This window comes from Phacochoerus africanus, chromosome 6 (genome assembly GCF_016906955.1).
Source record: "Phacochoerus africanus isolate WHEZ1 chromosome 6, ROS_Pafr_v1, whole genome shotgun sequence".
In the NCBI taxonomy this organism is placed as follows: Eukaryota; Metazoa; Chordata; class Mammalia; order Artiodactyla; family Suidae; genus Phacochoerus; species Phacochoerus africanus.
In genome coordinates this window covers 24934780-24950994 of record NC_062549.1, presented here as the reverse complement: position 1 = coordinate 24950994, position 16215 = coordinate 24934780, and the positions used below count along the sequence as shown (strand labels likewise).

At 34.3% G+C, this 16215-nt stretch overlaps 1 protein-coding gene across 2 annotated transcripts in view; it reads right to left on the bottom strand.

Annotated features, from left to right (window-relative positions):
• CSMD3 (CUB and Sushi multiple domains 3) overlaps nucleotides 1-16215 on the bottom strand; it is a 1203192-nt gene that overhangs the window by 854059 nt on the left and 332918 nt on the right. For both annotated transcript variants that reach the window (XM_047783389.1, XM_047783390.1), the window contains exon 5: nucleotides 668-875. In XM_047783389.1, the coding sequence (XP_047639345.1) occupies nucleotides 668-875 (208 nt within the window). The remainder of the gene's footprint in view (nucleotides 1-667; nucleotides 876-16215) is intronic.

The window sequence follows — 16215 nt, the reverse complement described above, 5'->3', positions numbered from 1 at the left end:
CTTTAAATCCACCATTTACCTATGTCTTCATTCCATCAATCCGACCATTCTTCACTCAATTACCGATTTTATTTTATACTTCAATGATATCAGTGCATTCACATTTTAAAAATAGCATAAAGAAATATTTTCTTCTAAGAAATATTATGTCTTAAAAGTATGTTCTGAAACTCTGCAGTTTTCATGGGACTATGTCTTCAGTGTCTAAAGAAACAGACCATATTCATCCCATCCAGATCGTAGTGTTTAATTTTTGTCTTCAGGTAACAGGGTACATAAAGTATCTATCTACAAAAACAAAGGCAAATTACTTCCAAGATTGTTCAATTAATTTGAGAGGAACCACCAAGTAGGAACTGGCACACTACAGAATGCAACTGCAGCAACAACTCTTTTTTTCCTTACACCAATTTTGATAAAATCACATTACTTTCCATTGATTGATAAAGAAATATTGGCGGAAAGCTTCATCTTTCAAAATTATAGTCTATATATCATTATCCCATCTCTAAAAATATCCCTCAGCTCTGACAGCTGCTCCTTAAATTTCCCTTTAAGTTCTTTTAAATATCAAAATCTTTAAAAGTCCACATAAAGTTGTTCTCTTTATGTGTTCCCAGTTTGCCTCAAGCAATGATATCAATAGTAATAGAAACTATCTACTTACCATATTGTAGGTGGCTCAGAACCTTCTATTTCTAAGTAATCATACTTTTCTTCCATTTGGAAATCAGTAAATATGAGTGAAATTGTGTCTCCAGGCTCTGCTACAATGGTCCAAGTGCAATCAGCATTATTATGGTACTCATTAGGAAAACTAGGGCTTGATATGATGCCACTAGAGCCTCTCATTGTTCCTCCACATGCATCTTCAGCTGTTAAAAACAAAGATGAGATGCTCAGATATGAGTAATTAAGAGAACTTGATTAAATCAACTTTTAATATTATTGGATAAAAACAACAGGGCAAATGTGATATTAAGAGATAAAATAAAATTAGAGATTAAATAAATAGAGATTAAATAAAATTAGAATTCCATGAAAAAAAATTAAACATATGTAAATATAAATGCTATCTTGATAATTTTATAACCATTGGTTGAAACAGCAATTAAAGTAAGTTAATATCTACACTCCAATTAAATCTCAGGATAACAGAATCAAGATTTTATTTTCATTAACTAGCTGACTGAGTAATACAAAAGAAACATCAGTTTGAAGGTCTACAATGGGAAATCATTAATCACATTGTGAATATTCATGGTAGGGCTGAATTTTGCTTTTGTTTCCTTAATGTAGGTATGTACCAAATAAATGATTTAAGAGAGATATAATATAGTTTTTTTAATTGACAAGTTTCAAAAGTTATTGAAAATGCTTGTAGAAATGTAATTTAAATAAAAAATACATCACATAATAGGAAACCTTAAAGAGAAATAATGTAGTAACTTCAGTAATACGTTTAGTAACATGTCTTCTGTAATATATTTCCTATGACTCCATCAAACAACATAAATATATTTTGCTAGGTATTCATATCATATATGTATACACAATATTATAAATGCAATGACTTTAATGCAAGGTCAGTAGAAACTATCTACTTATATTACAGGTGGCTTACAACCTTCTATTTCTAAGTAATCATACTTTTTTTCCCTTTAGAAGGTTTCTACTAACTTTACATTTGGATCTACGGTTCTCATTTTCCAAATAGGGGGTCACAGAATCCCCATGAATCTACTTTTATCCAATGGCGTATACTAATAAGGGGTTACATGACCATCTGTGTTTAGTGTTAAAACATAAGATAAAGGTCCTTGTTTTAGAAAGAAATTGAAGGTATAAAATTTGCCTTGTCATAACACTGTTTAGGCCAGTCAATAGATTGCTAGTTTATTTGTGTAATAAATTTCTTCAAGATTTATGTTGTTGCCCTGAGCATTCAAGGAATTCCTTCAATTCAAATCAAATGAGGAAATATCTGGCTCTATAATGACAAATTACTATATAACTTTAATAAATAGAGATGTGCAGCATCCTATTTAAGGCCACAAAAAGCAGGGAATGGCAACATGCTAAATACATTAGCTTCTTTCTGCCCCACTCTTTACCCACCTAGCTCCATAATTCCTAAATTGAAAGCACAGCTTATACTGCCCTTAAGACATACTTAATTTTCATCACACTATTATAAATATATTTACTTTCATTACATGCCCTCTCTATTTTTTTAAGTTTTTTGAGTAATTAGAATGAATTAATGGTCCTGTATAGACTATGAGATATATTACCACAATTTTCTTGCCAGAACACACAATGCCTTCCCTTAGTACCTTAGCTTTAACCTCTAGTGAATATGTCCTGCTGCCCTCCCCCAATACCCAACCACAAATTACTTCTACTCTTTGTCTTCTCAGTACCAACAGCAAAACTGAATACTGCTTCAGAAATAAAATGTTAAACTATTATATATTTATAGTGTATTTGGTACATAACATATTCAAACCAACTCTGTGAACTATTTATTTCTCTATCTCTAGATAAAACTGCAGGCAGAAACATCTCAGTTCACACTCAGATTAAGGAAAAAACTCTCCAGTTTTTAAATTCAAAGGAATAAATTCATCAATTAATATGTCTTCTAGTCAGGATACTCACAATAAAAATTGGCTTCATTTGGGTTACGCTTCTTTGCTCCTCTGAGCTTGGGCTTGTGGCAGATGGGCAGAGGTGAGGCAGTAAAGTGGTCTTTTCTTCCCTGTTTTCCTTCCTAGAATTTCTTTCCATCCTCCCCTCCCACTGAGCTCTCTATGATCTGTCCTAGATTTAGAAGTAGAAGAGATCAGGGGACATGAATCTTATCTGCCTGGCAAAGCCCTGGTTTCCAAGGACTTTGACAGATGATTAAAGAAAAATGGTTATTTTGGCTCAGGAGCCTTTTCATGGGACCCTCAGAAGTATCCCAATCAGCTTCCCTGATATGGGTGAATGTTTTTGCTGGCTGGCTGCTTATTTTCTCCTTCATACCATATATATAGAATGGTACCCTTTCACCCTCTTTCCAACTATATCTCCTTACCCTTCTAGGTGGGCCTCTTGGGCAGTATCTAAGACAATTCTAGAACTCCCTCACAAAAGTCCTGCATTTGGTCAAATGAAAACATGCCCCATTTATTTATCCTCTATGGAAATGTAATTTCTTCCCAAATGCAGCCCTCTGGATTTTCCACAGATATTTAAATATTTCTGTTGTCAATAATAATACACTGTGTCCCCCAAGTGCCAGGGCAAACAAATCAATTCCTCTGCATGGTCTCTTTAAAAAGTAACCTAGGCTCACAAAAGACAGAAATCATTTCCAACTACTGACACATGAACTAGACAGCAACTCATAAAATAGCTCACCTCAGGGAAATTCTTAGTCTACAACAAAATAACTTCAACCCAAAAATATGACTGACTTGCACTTGAAAACAAGGATGAAAACTGAAATCTTCCAGCATTCAAACTGATGCTCTTGCCAATTTCTGTTCAAGTTATTTGTTCAGCATTCCTGTGTGACCTCTTTATTACTACAGAGACCATCACAGAATCAGTATCTGACAAAATTGTGAAATAAGTAAAGTTTGCTTGTAGCACATGATAGATATACAACATTTTGGTCAGGTGGCCCTACCTGAATACTAAAACTTCTATATTGTGATTCAGCCTGGATTTACTACAATATTTATAAAAACCAATACATTTTCTGTAATCATAGGCTCTTATAGTAGTATGTATTACCTAAATGAATTGTTTTTTATTTTATAGCAGAGTTAGAACAAGTAAAAGGCAGAATTAGAACAAACCATAAAGCCCTTAAACCTAGTGTTACACTCTCTCTGCTAAGTAACATTACTTGATCTCTGGTCAAAGTGAGCTGGTAGAAATCCTGTCAATAATAGAACCTTTACTCTTTCAGCATCACTCTGCCTTAGCCACCAGGATCGACCATTTGATTAGTGCTGTCTGTAGCATCTTCTGTCCCATAAGTCACAGTAAGGCCAGGGTTCCCAGAAGGTTATTCAATAGAATCATTTTATAACAAACTCAAAGATACACATGGGATAATGTTGGTTATATATATAAATTTTCTGTGAATTTTAAAGTTTATTCATTTGGTCATCTATTCAAAAAATATCCATTGAGATCTATTAACTAGCAGAAGAATTGTGTTAGTATTTCATGCTACAGTGATGATCAAAAGCCAGCATCACATCTGCCCTCATTAAGCATTCTGCCTAGCAGAGAGTAACGCTCTAAACAAATGACAAAAAAAAATAACATTTCTATCAGATACCTTGAAGAAGGAGCATTTATAGTACTAACATTGCATGGCTGGGGCTTTGAAGTAGTTAGAGAATCAGGAACTAAAATTCTTTGAGGAAGCAATGACAGATTAGAAACCGGTAGGTGAATAGTAAGTATTAATTGGTTGAGGAGAAGGAAAATTCTTCTAAGTAGGTACACTTATGCTTTCCCTGGAGGAAATGGCAGTCTCTAAAATGAAAGAATATCTGTGTACCACTGCCAAGCAGTACCAAATGAGATAGAAGGGCATCTAACACTAGACTTTGCAGGGCTTTCGAAACAGGACCATTGGATTTATTCAGAGCCATGGAAAGTTACTGATGTGTTTTCAGCAAAGAAATGATATGAATGGTTTGAGGTTTGAGGTTTGAAAACATTCTGACTGTTCTATGAAAATGAGAGAGAAAGGAGATAATGGATGATCAGATTAAGGGGATGAATCAAGAATCCAGGCAATTTTTTGCATGCTTTATTGTTTCCTAAGGGTAACTATCTCTCAATTATTCAGTAGTTTAGCATACTTATTCTCAGTATCTTCAAAAGATTAGTTTGGTCTTAGTAGGCACTTCAGAATAGTAGCATTATTCCATAATAAATCAGAATACTTCTCTTACGCCCAATTTTAAAAACAACTTTTTTCACCTAAAGAGTAAAGCAATGTTCTTAAACATCTTAGACTTCTCTTAAGGTAAAACAGAAGTTATGAAGGTTTCACAATATAGTTACTTAACATGCAGGGAATAGAAAATGTTTGGTGGTTTCTGTACTCTTGTTCTATCAAAAAAGGTATAGGTTTGAAGATTTACAGTGTGTCTTACCATTGCATAAAAAAGAATAACACACCTAGGAATAAACCTACCTAAAGAGACAAAAGACCTGTACTCTGAAAACTGTAAGATGCTGATACAAGAAATCAAAGATGACACAAACATATGGAAAGATACACCATGCTCTTGAATTGGCCAAATCAATATTGTCAAAATGACTGTAGTACCCAAGGCAATCTACAGATTCAGTGCTATCCTTATCAAGCTACCAATTACATTCTTCAGAGAACTAGAACAAAATATTTTTAAATTTTTATGAAAATACAGAATACTCCAAATAGCCAAAGCAGTACTGAAAAAGAAAAATGGAACCAAATGAATCAGGCTCCCCAACTTCACTCTATATTACAAAACTACAGTCATCAAAACAGTATGGTCCTGGCACAAAGAACAAAAGTATAAGCTAGTGGAACAGGATAGAAAGCCCAGAAATAAACCCAAGCACTTATGGTCAACTAATCTACGACAAAGGAGGCAGGAATATACAATGTAAAAAAGACACTAATTTCAATAAGCAGTGCTGGGAAAAATAAACAGTTACACTTCAAAGAATGAAATTAGAACATCCTCTAACATCATACTCAGAAATACACTCAAATATATTAAGGACATAAATGTAAAGCCAGCTGTTATAAAACTCCTAGAGGAAAACAGACAAAATACTTTTTGGCATAAATCACAGCAATATATTGTTTGAAACACTTCCTAGAATAATAAAAATAAAGACAAAAATAAATCAATGGGACTTAATTAACTATAAAAAATTTGCAAAGGACACCATAACAAAAATGAAAGACAAACCAAAGAATGGGAGAAAATATCTGCAAACAAAGACATCAACAAGGTATTAATCTCCAAAATATACAAACATCTCATGGAGCTTTATATCAAAAAACAGAAAACCCAATCAATAAATGAGCAAAAGATATAAACAGACATCTCTCCAAAGACAGGCAGATGGCCACAAAACACATGAAAAGTTGTTCAACATAACTAATTATTAGAAAAATGCAAGTCAAAACTATAATGAGGTATCACCTCATACCAGTGAGAATGTCCATCATCAAAAAATCTACAAACAACAAATACTGGAGAGGGTGTGGAGAAAAGAGAACCCGTCTTCACTGTGGGTGAGACTGTAAATTGATATAAACTCTATAGTAGACAGTATGGAGACCCTTAAAATAACTACATATAGAACTACTATATGATCCAGCAATCCCACTCCTGGTCATATAGCCAGAGAAAGCCGTAATTCAAAAAGAAAGATGCACCCCAAAGTTCACTATAGCACTATTATGACAGCCAAGACATGGAAGCAATGTATATGTCCATCAGGGAAGAAAGAATAAAGATGATGTGGTACATATACACAATGGAGTACTATTCAATCATAAAAAATAATGAAATAGTACCATTTGCAGCAACATGGGTGAACCTAGAGATTATCATATTGAGTGAAGTAAGTCAGTCAAAGACAAATATCATGATATTACTTATATGTGGAATCTATTAAAAATGATACACAAGTTCCCGTCGTGGCGCAGTGGTTAACGAATCCGACTAGGAACCATGAGGTTGCGGGTTCAGTCCCTGCCCTTGCTCAGTGGGTTAACGATCCGGCGTTGCCGTGAGCTGTGGTGTAGGTTGCACACGCGGCTCGGATCCCGCGTTGCTGTGGCTCTGGCGTAGGCCGGCAGCTACAGATCCGATTCGACCCCTAGCCTGGGAACCTCCATATGCCGCAGGAGCGGTCCAAAGAAATAGCAAAAAGACAAAAAAAAAAAAGATACACAAGAAATGTATTTATAAAACAGAAACAAACTCACAGATTTAGAAAAGAATCTTATGGTTACCATAGGTAAAACCATTGGGGGAAGGGAAAAATTGGGAGGGTAGGAATAGCATATACACACTACTATATAAAATAGATGATTAATAAGAACCTATTGTATAGCACAGGAAAATATATTCAATAGACTGCAATAACCTATATGGGAAAAAAGAATGGATATATTTGTATATATGACTGATTAACTTTGCTGTACACCTGAAACTAATACAATATTGTAAATCAACTACAGTCCAACAAAATTAAATTAAAAATAAAATATAATAAAGTGTGCCTTTTTAAAATACATATATACACAGGGTAGGTGATGGCAAGTTTCATATTATGAAGCTTGCAGAGTTAGTCTGCTGTAAAATATGAAGACAACAATCTACACAGCCAATGCAATCAATAAGAGCAAGGCCATCTTTTAAGAAAAATAGTTTTTTAAAAAATTAATTATTTGAGGAGTTCCCATGTGGCTCCGTGATAACAAACCAACTAGCATCCATGAAGACGCAGTTCAATCCTTGGCCTCCCTCAGTGGGTTAAGGATCCAGCATTGCTTGTGCTGTGATATAGGTCACAGATGCGGCTCGGATCTGGTGTTGCTATGGATGTGGTGTAGACCAGCAGCTGCAGCTCGGATTTGACCCCTGGGACTTCTGTATGCCACAAGTGTAGAGCTAAAAAGCAAAATAATAATAATAATAATAATAATAATAATAATAATAATAATAATAATAATAATGATTTGGCTGAGGATTTATTTCAATATCTGGGGGAAATACTAACAATTCCCTCTTCAGTTCTTAATGTACTCAAATCTGTTGATAAAAACTATAGCTGCTAAATTTAAAATGTTATTAAATCTAATATTAATGGTTAAATATTATAAATCTATCATCAAATAACTCCTATTTCTATATTTTAAAATAGCTGAATTTATGCAAAATTGGCAAATAGTATTACTTGCCGGGGCCAACTCAGCAGGATGGGGCTGAAGAACGGGTGCTGTGGAACTTAAGGAAAAATAGTTAACATAAAACAAGACACAGAGACATTTATCTTAAGTAAAGGTGGGAGCCAGGGAACTCAAGGTCTCAGGGACCAAGCGCACCCTGCCTCAAGAAACCACACTGCTTTTATTCTCAGATCAAGTGAGGAGTGGCTATGGGTGGATGATACAGGGTTTGTTTAAAGCCACTTAGGTGGTAAAGAGTTAAGCTCTTACTCTGACCTCTAGGCACATAACAGTTAAGTCACTTATGCCTTTAGGTCTTTGTTCTTAAGCTTAAGTCATTTACCAGCACTGTGACTGTTTTTCAAAGCAGGAAGATGGGATAAAGTAAGTCAAGAAGATGGGATAAAGTAAAGAAGGACAAGATGGAGTTTTCAAGGAAACATGTCTTGCAACAAGCAGGGAAAAAAGTCAAAATATAAAATCAATTTTTTTATTTAAGTGTAAAGATTAAGAAAAAAGTTCAATAATATCCAGATATTTATTTTTCCTAAAATTATTTTTTACTAACACATAAAATTATTAATTTTATATACTTTTAATTCGGCTGAAAATGCCTGATGTGTTCTGGTTTTATGTATAAGACTATAGACTTCATTTAATTTACTGTAAATTGGAACCGCCCCAAAACATTCAGTTAAAAAAAAAAAAGATAGCTTCAAAACATACCTAAAAGTTTACTCTAACACATCTTTTCAGATACTGGTCTCATACTGTGCTCTGCTCTGCTATTAGTTTCTTCTGAAATAGCTTAGGTATTGGGGGGAAGAAGGGGAGGGGACAGAAAATAGGCTTGTTTATCACAAAAAAAGAAATGAACTGTAAATTGTAGAAGATGAGTACACTTGGTCAATTCCAGATGCTAAGCATTCAATCCAATTTTAGATGTTATCATGGGAAATTTTTCTGCATGTCTCCCTTGCTAAATCTCAACATTCTATCAGCACTCAAGTAAAACTGATATCTATGTGAAGCTTTCCGTTCCTTCCCAAGACAGGCATCACTGCTGTCCACCTCTTAATTAGACCAACCATTTAATATTACATTCATTAATTATCTACTACATTATATACACAGAATAGCAGTTCCATTTGTATAGCTACTCTGTTTAGATTTAAAAGTTCAGCTTTATGCATCTTTGTGTGTAAGAAGAAACTCTTTTCTCATGAAGAAGAAAACTGAGCAACTTGGTCATTAAAATACACATAAAAGCACAACAAAAAATGTTCAAAGTTTTAAAGAAAGTTAAATCATTGATGATTATGCAGGAAAATTAATGGGTTCTCATGATTTTTGCTTCTCAGTCCACTTCCTTCATCTCCTTTCATACTAAAACAATATTAAATTCTTCTGAAAAAAACAGATTTATAACAACTCAAAGAAAAACATTCAAAATTTACACAAATGATCACCTCGTGGGAAGGAATTTAGAAAACTAAATATAATGACATCTCAGCACTGAAGGTTTATTTCTGAATATTCTAATATGCTTTTGAGCAAATATTTCATCTTAGTTTATATTCACCTTCCTAAAAGACATGCTCAGAAATAACAAGGTAAGCTAATGCACTGAGGAAAGTAATTAATAAATATATGGATTTTTTCATTCACCTTAAAATACTTCTCATGATCTCCCAATTTAAAAAAAAATACAGTAATTCACTCAATGTAATTTAAATTATTTAAGGATGTGGAGAAAAATAAAATCTTTAAATCAAGAAGGAGCCATAACAGAACAACAGGGACCAAATTTATATCCATTTCTTCAAAAAACAAAAAACAAAACAAACTTAAAATCTGAGCAAAATATAACTTCTTTCAAACACTGGTCCAGGACCATTCAGAACTGTGATTTCATAAAGGAACAAAGGAGGAAGGCCACATAATTGCCTAGCTTTTTGTCTAGAAGCACTTTCAGGAGCACAGACCAGAGTGGGATATAAGAGAACCTGGTTTTCTCCCTGGATGAGTAAACAGTGTTCAGGGATCATGAAGTGCCTGTAAGTTGTAAAAGAGAATTCCAACGAAAAGGAAGTTCAGCAGGTAAAGAATTTACAAAATCTGCATAGTGTTCCAGTGGGTATTTGCTGAATACTAATAAATGCATGCAAAGGCTGAAATTCCATAAGTTATTTAGGAAAAGAGAGGCCAGGGATCTATAAGTTGAATGGTTCAAGAGAGCACACAGGCCTGAGAACTTTTCAATTTCCTCCAGCTAGAATGAAGAGTCTTCTTTAAATAACTGGTGTATTCAGTAGCAAATTGAGAAGGGATACACCTTTAGCAGAGGAGTTAAACCAGCTCTAAAGGTTACTCAAGAACTGCAGTAACAAAACTTAAAAACCTCCAAAGACATAAACTGAAGCAAATGTAACCTCTCTATATCAGATGAATGTCCAACATTCTTCAAAGGAAGATAACCAAATCCAAACACTCAGTAACTTAAAATTCACAATGATAGAACCCAGTAAAATATGATTAGTCAAATCAAGAAGCAGAAAAATATGACCCATCAATTGGAGAAATATCAGTTAATAGAAAAACCTACAAAAATGATGAAGATGATGGAATTAGCAGATGAGGACTATGTAACAGATATCATAACTATATTTTACCATATTCAGCCTGTGGTCTGTTTTGGTATCACCTGAGAGCTAAGAATGATTTTTCTCATTTTAAGGGATTGTGAAAAATGAAAAATAAATCAGAATCAAAGGTAAATACATGATGGAGATCACATGTACCACGCAAAGTGTAAAATATTTACTATATAGCCCTTTACAGCAAAAGTAAATACAGTGAACACTGAGAAAAGGAAGGGAAGATATAAAGTATAACCAAATGAAACCTTGACATGAAACAGATTATTAGAAATAAAAATAACTGCTCAATGGTTCTTACAGAAAATTAGATACTACAGAATAAAGCATAGTATATTTGAAGACAGAGCAATAGAAACTATTCAAAATGAAGCAATGAAAATAGAAGAACTTTAAAACATTAGGAAAATATTATTATAAATGATACTGAAATTCCAAAAATGTTGTAGGGCAGGTAGAAAGCTTAGAAAAATATTTGAAGATAAAAAGGCTACAACAGGAGTTCCTAGTGTGGCTCAGGGGGTTAAGAACCCAACATAGAGTCTATGAGGGTGAGGGTTCAATACCTGGCCTCGCTCAGTGGGTTAAGGATCTAGTTTTGTGGTATAGATCATAGATATATATTGGATCCAATATTGCCATGACTGTGCCATAGGCCAGCAGCTGCATCCCTGGGAACTTCCATATGCCTCAGGTGTGGCTGTAAAAAGAGAAAAAAGAAAAAGAAAAAAAAAACGGTTCATAACATATCCAAAGCTGACAGAAACTATTAATCCACAGATATAAGTAATACATGATACTTAACATGTTGTTGTGGCAGAGGCAACTATCTAAATATCAAAATTCCTGTTCTACCTCCACATGTGCAGTTATGGCTGAGAGGCTGCTTCTCAACAACAGCAAATCTTCTAATGCTCCTCATATCTAGTTTAGGCCATGTAACTGAATTCTGGTGAACAGAATGTCAGTGAAGTGAACTACCATTGCAAACTTTGCCCATAAAAACCTCCTACAAGATCATCCATATATTTTTCTTCCTCTTATGCTATCTAGATGTTGTGGCCCGGTGTGACATTAGAGTTGATGAAAGAGTTTTTGTCTGTGTATTTGAAATCTCTGTCTCTAATTCGTAAGATCCACAAAGGCAGGGATTATATCTGTTTTTGTTCATATCATATGTGCATCATTTTTTAAAAGACTGACATATAGTAGGGGTTTAAATGAACTTACTGAATTAAATATGAGATAAATGAGTAAATACAATTATTTAAACTGATCTTCCAATTAGATTCTAATCTCTGAACCATCTATGGAACAGAATAGAAAGAAAACATAAGGAATATGTCATTATTTCAAAAAAAGATAATTGGTAATTGGAACAAAAAGTCAAAACAAAGTAGAAGCATGAGAAAAACTGCAAAATAAATTTTAAGAACAAAAAGCATGTTGCAGGCCAAAAGCTTTATATAATAATTGAAAAACATTTATTTTTATCTAGTACCCAGAGGTGGGAATTTGCTAATTGTTAGACTTTTCTCCATATTTAACTTCAATAAAGAGCAAATTCATTAACTGCAGATGACAGGGGTATATATGTAGAGTATTCAACTGAATCACCGGATAAGATATACAACTTAATGTGTGAATTTGGCAAGGCTACTGAATATATGGACAATATTTAAAAATATATCAGCACTGAAGAATCAGAAACTGAAATTTTGGAGTTCCCAGCATGGCGCAGCGGAAACAAATCCAACTGGGAACCATGAGGTTGCGGGTTTGATCCCTGGCCCAGCTCAGTGGGTTGAGGATCTGGCATTGCTGTCAGCTGTGGAGTAGGTCGCAGATGCAGCTCAGATCTGGCATCGCTATGGCTGTGGTGTAGGCCGGCAGCTGCAGCTCCAACTGGACCCCTAGCCAGGGAACCTCTATATGCCATGGGTAGGCCTTAAAAAGAAAAATTTTTTAAAAGGTATTTTTCAGAATTTCAGGGTTTTTTTTGTTTTGTTTTGTTTTTGCTTTTTAGGGCCACACCCATGGCATATGGAGGTTCCCAGGCTAGGGGTCCAATCAGAGCTACAGCTGCTGGCCACAGCAACTGTGGATCTGAGCCGCATCTTCAACCTACACTACAGCTTCACCACAACGCCGGATCTTTAACCCACAAAGCAAGGTCAGGAATCGAACCTACATCTTCATAGATGCTAATCAGATTCGTTAACCACTGAGCCATTACAGGAACTCCCCAAAAATATCATTTCTAATGGAATAAATTTTCAAATATCTAGGAATAAAACTAGAGAAACATGGAAAGCCTGAATAAAGCTCTACTTGTATTTTGTAGAGAAAATTCAGATCTATGTAAATGATTAGATATTCCATGCTTTCCAATTGGTAATTTAAAAATTTTAATTCTTCTCAGATTAATCTATGATTTTAATATAATTCCAATCAAAATTTGGGGATTTGTGCATGAATGGTGATGCATTTATGTAAATTGGTAAGTTATTTTTTAAATTTGTCTAGAAATGCAAAAAAGCTGAATATAACCAAGACAACCTTAAAGATTTCAGAAAAATACACACATGTACACACACTCTTAGACACTTGATTTATGACAAAAGCAGCACCACAAAGTAGTGGGAACAGAACACCTTTTCATTAAATGGTTCTGGGTCAACTGATATCCACACACAGTATTTAATTCCAGATGAACCAGAGATTTAAATATAAAAGAGGAAACAATTCAGATTCTAAAACATAATATTAAAAAATCTTTACATCCTTAAGTGGACAAAGTTTTCTTAATGTGTACATTACATCACATTAAAATTAGGAATTATATTCTTTCAGTAACTTCTCTAAGTGAATCCAGGTACACAGTGGAAGATACTTCCAAACACATAACTGATGAGGGCTCACCTAAAGTACATTAAAAACCTCCCACAAATCATTAAGTAACAAACAAACAACTTAACAGAAAAACAGACAAAAAACTAGAACTGGTATCTCACAATTAATGGACCAATTGCCAATGGACATAGAAAAGAGGTAGTCAACTCAAGAGTCATCAGGAAATTTGAATTAAAATCACAATAATTCTCTGTTACACACACAGCAGAATGCTTTAACAAAGGAGTTCCTGCTACGGCACAGTGGGTTAAGAATCCAGCTGAAGCAAAGGTTCAAGTTTGATTCTCGGCACAACAAAGGATTCAGTGGGTTAAAGGATCCAGGGTTGCCACAACTTCAGCTCAAATTCAATCCCTGGCCAGGGAATTTCCATATGATGTGAGTGCAGTCATTAAAAAAAAAAAGACAAAAATAATAATGTAAAATTTTAGTAAGATCTGAAACAAACAGATCGGCATACCCTTGATAATTCAAATTATCTGCATACCCTTGATAATTCTAAATTAGTACAGCCATTTTGGAAAACTTATTGGCAGCTGTCTAATAACACTCTCCATATCATATGACTTACTGTTTCCACTACTAGGCATTTTCTCAAATGTGCATCAAAAGATATTTATAAAAGTGTTTATGGATGAATTATTTATAATAATCAAATCCAGAAAAAACCTAAATGTTCCTCAAAGATATCACATATAGATTGTGGTTTAGTCCTATAAAATGGCATCATCTACTAATGAAAATGAAGAAACTACTACCACATTAAGCAATATGATGAGTCACAAAGACTAACACTGAAGAGTACATAATGTAAGATTCCATTTTATAAAACTGAAAATAGGTAAAAAATAATCTGGTGCTGGAAATTCAGAAAGATGTTTACTTTCATGGAAGGGCAAATAGTGACTAGGAGGGAGTACTCAAGAGATTTCTGGTAATATTCTATTCTTGATCTGGGCATTAGTAATAAGACTGTGTTCATTTCGTGAAAATTCATCAAGTTGTACACTTAGAGGTTGTAGCTTTTCTGTATATATGTTGCATTTTAATTTAAAACATTATGAAACAAAAGGGAGAAAACCTCAAAGGACACATTCTCCTTCCAAGTCAGCAAATATATCGTGAGGTGTGCCCTGAATCTCTTAAAAACTGCTCGGATCTGACCCACTTCTTCCTGAATTCTCTGAGATGATGATTAGAAACTGAGCATGATCCAGACATTTAGGATTAGCCAAGACCATCCTTTTCCAAGGGTTAGTGTGAATGGGAATCACCTCGAGAGCTTGACACTGACTGGTTTTGACTCAGTAGATTCATAGACCAGCCCAAAAATTTGAATTGCAAGATGATGGTTTCAGTGAAGATAGTAGCTACCATCTCAGTTGTTTCTGTTTTTATAAAAGTCTTGTCTTTGTTTATAGTTCATTTTTAACATCCGTTGATCTCCTTGAGTCCCCATTCCATGTGATGATTATTACTCTCAGAAGGCAAATTTTTAAGCTACTTCATTTTAAAATAAGTAAGAATGTTCAGGGTATGATTTCCCTCAAAATGTCCAAAGTCCTATCACCTTTGTTTCAACATAGACTGAACATCAGAAATATGTGGAGAACATTTTAAAACACCTAGAAATCAGCCGCAACTCCAAGATTCTTATTTACTTGATTGATAGTGCAGTCAATAGTAGGGCATTTTTTTTTTCCCTAAAATTCCATAGGTGATTCTAATGCCTTGATAGAATTAACAATCACTGTACAAACTCATGCAGAACAGCTAATCCATCCAGTTGGGTACTTGATACCATCTTCTCCCTAACTCTAGTTGGGGATCACTTAAGCTGATAAATAATTCTCCAATACCGGCCTACAAGTCCGTACAAGACTAAGCCAACACTATCCACTTTCAAATAACAAGACAAACTAAACTTGGACTATTAAATATCCTTTTCTAACAGTAAAATTTTCCTCTTCCCTCTTCAAATTGCTCAGAAAATTTGCCTTTGTTTAATGTTTCTATTTAATTACCTCCAGAGATCCTTCAACTGACTGCAATCTTGTTTCTCTTTGCACTTTGCATTGAAACCTCCTTTTCCTAAACTAAACACTGACCTCCTAAAGGATACATGCTTATTCAGTATTTTTTGAATTGGGTCTCTCAGTGACATCTGACATTGTTATTACTTCATTTCTCTCCTCTGCTTTAGCTTCCATGTGAAATATTTTACTGATTACACTTGTCTAAAACTTCTTATGCATCTACCTCACTGCATCCTCTTTCTCTGCAAATTACTTTAGTATCAGAGTTTCCTAGGATTCTACTCTCCTTTTAATAACATATGCTTACTCCCAAAGTGCTGCTATCTACTCTATTTCATATCTCCTCCAATTATATTGATGATTCTGCAATCTATGTCGTTTAACTCAATCTTCTTGACTATCCATTCAATTACAAAAGGGGAATCTTCAATATTAATAAAACTAGTTTTAACTAGTTTTAGTATTATTTATTCTTTCCAAAATCCTCATTCATTTCATAATGAAAGATTACATAAATTTCAGTGAGAAGAGTTATGAATTCTCATTTGGAAATAGAATTCTCAAAAACTGCAGACATTTGAAGCAATGGCTAAGGATAAGTAAAACAGAAATGGTTACCATTTAGACATGAAGA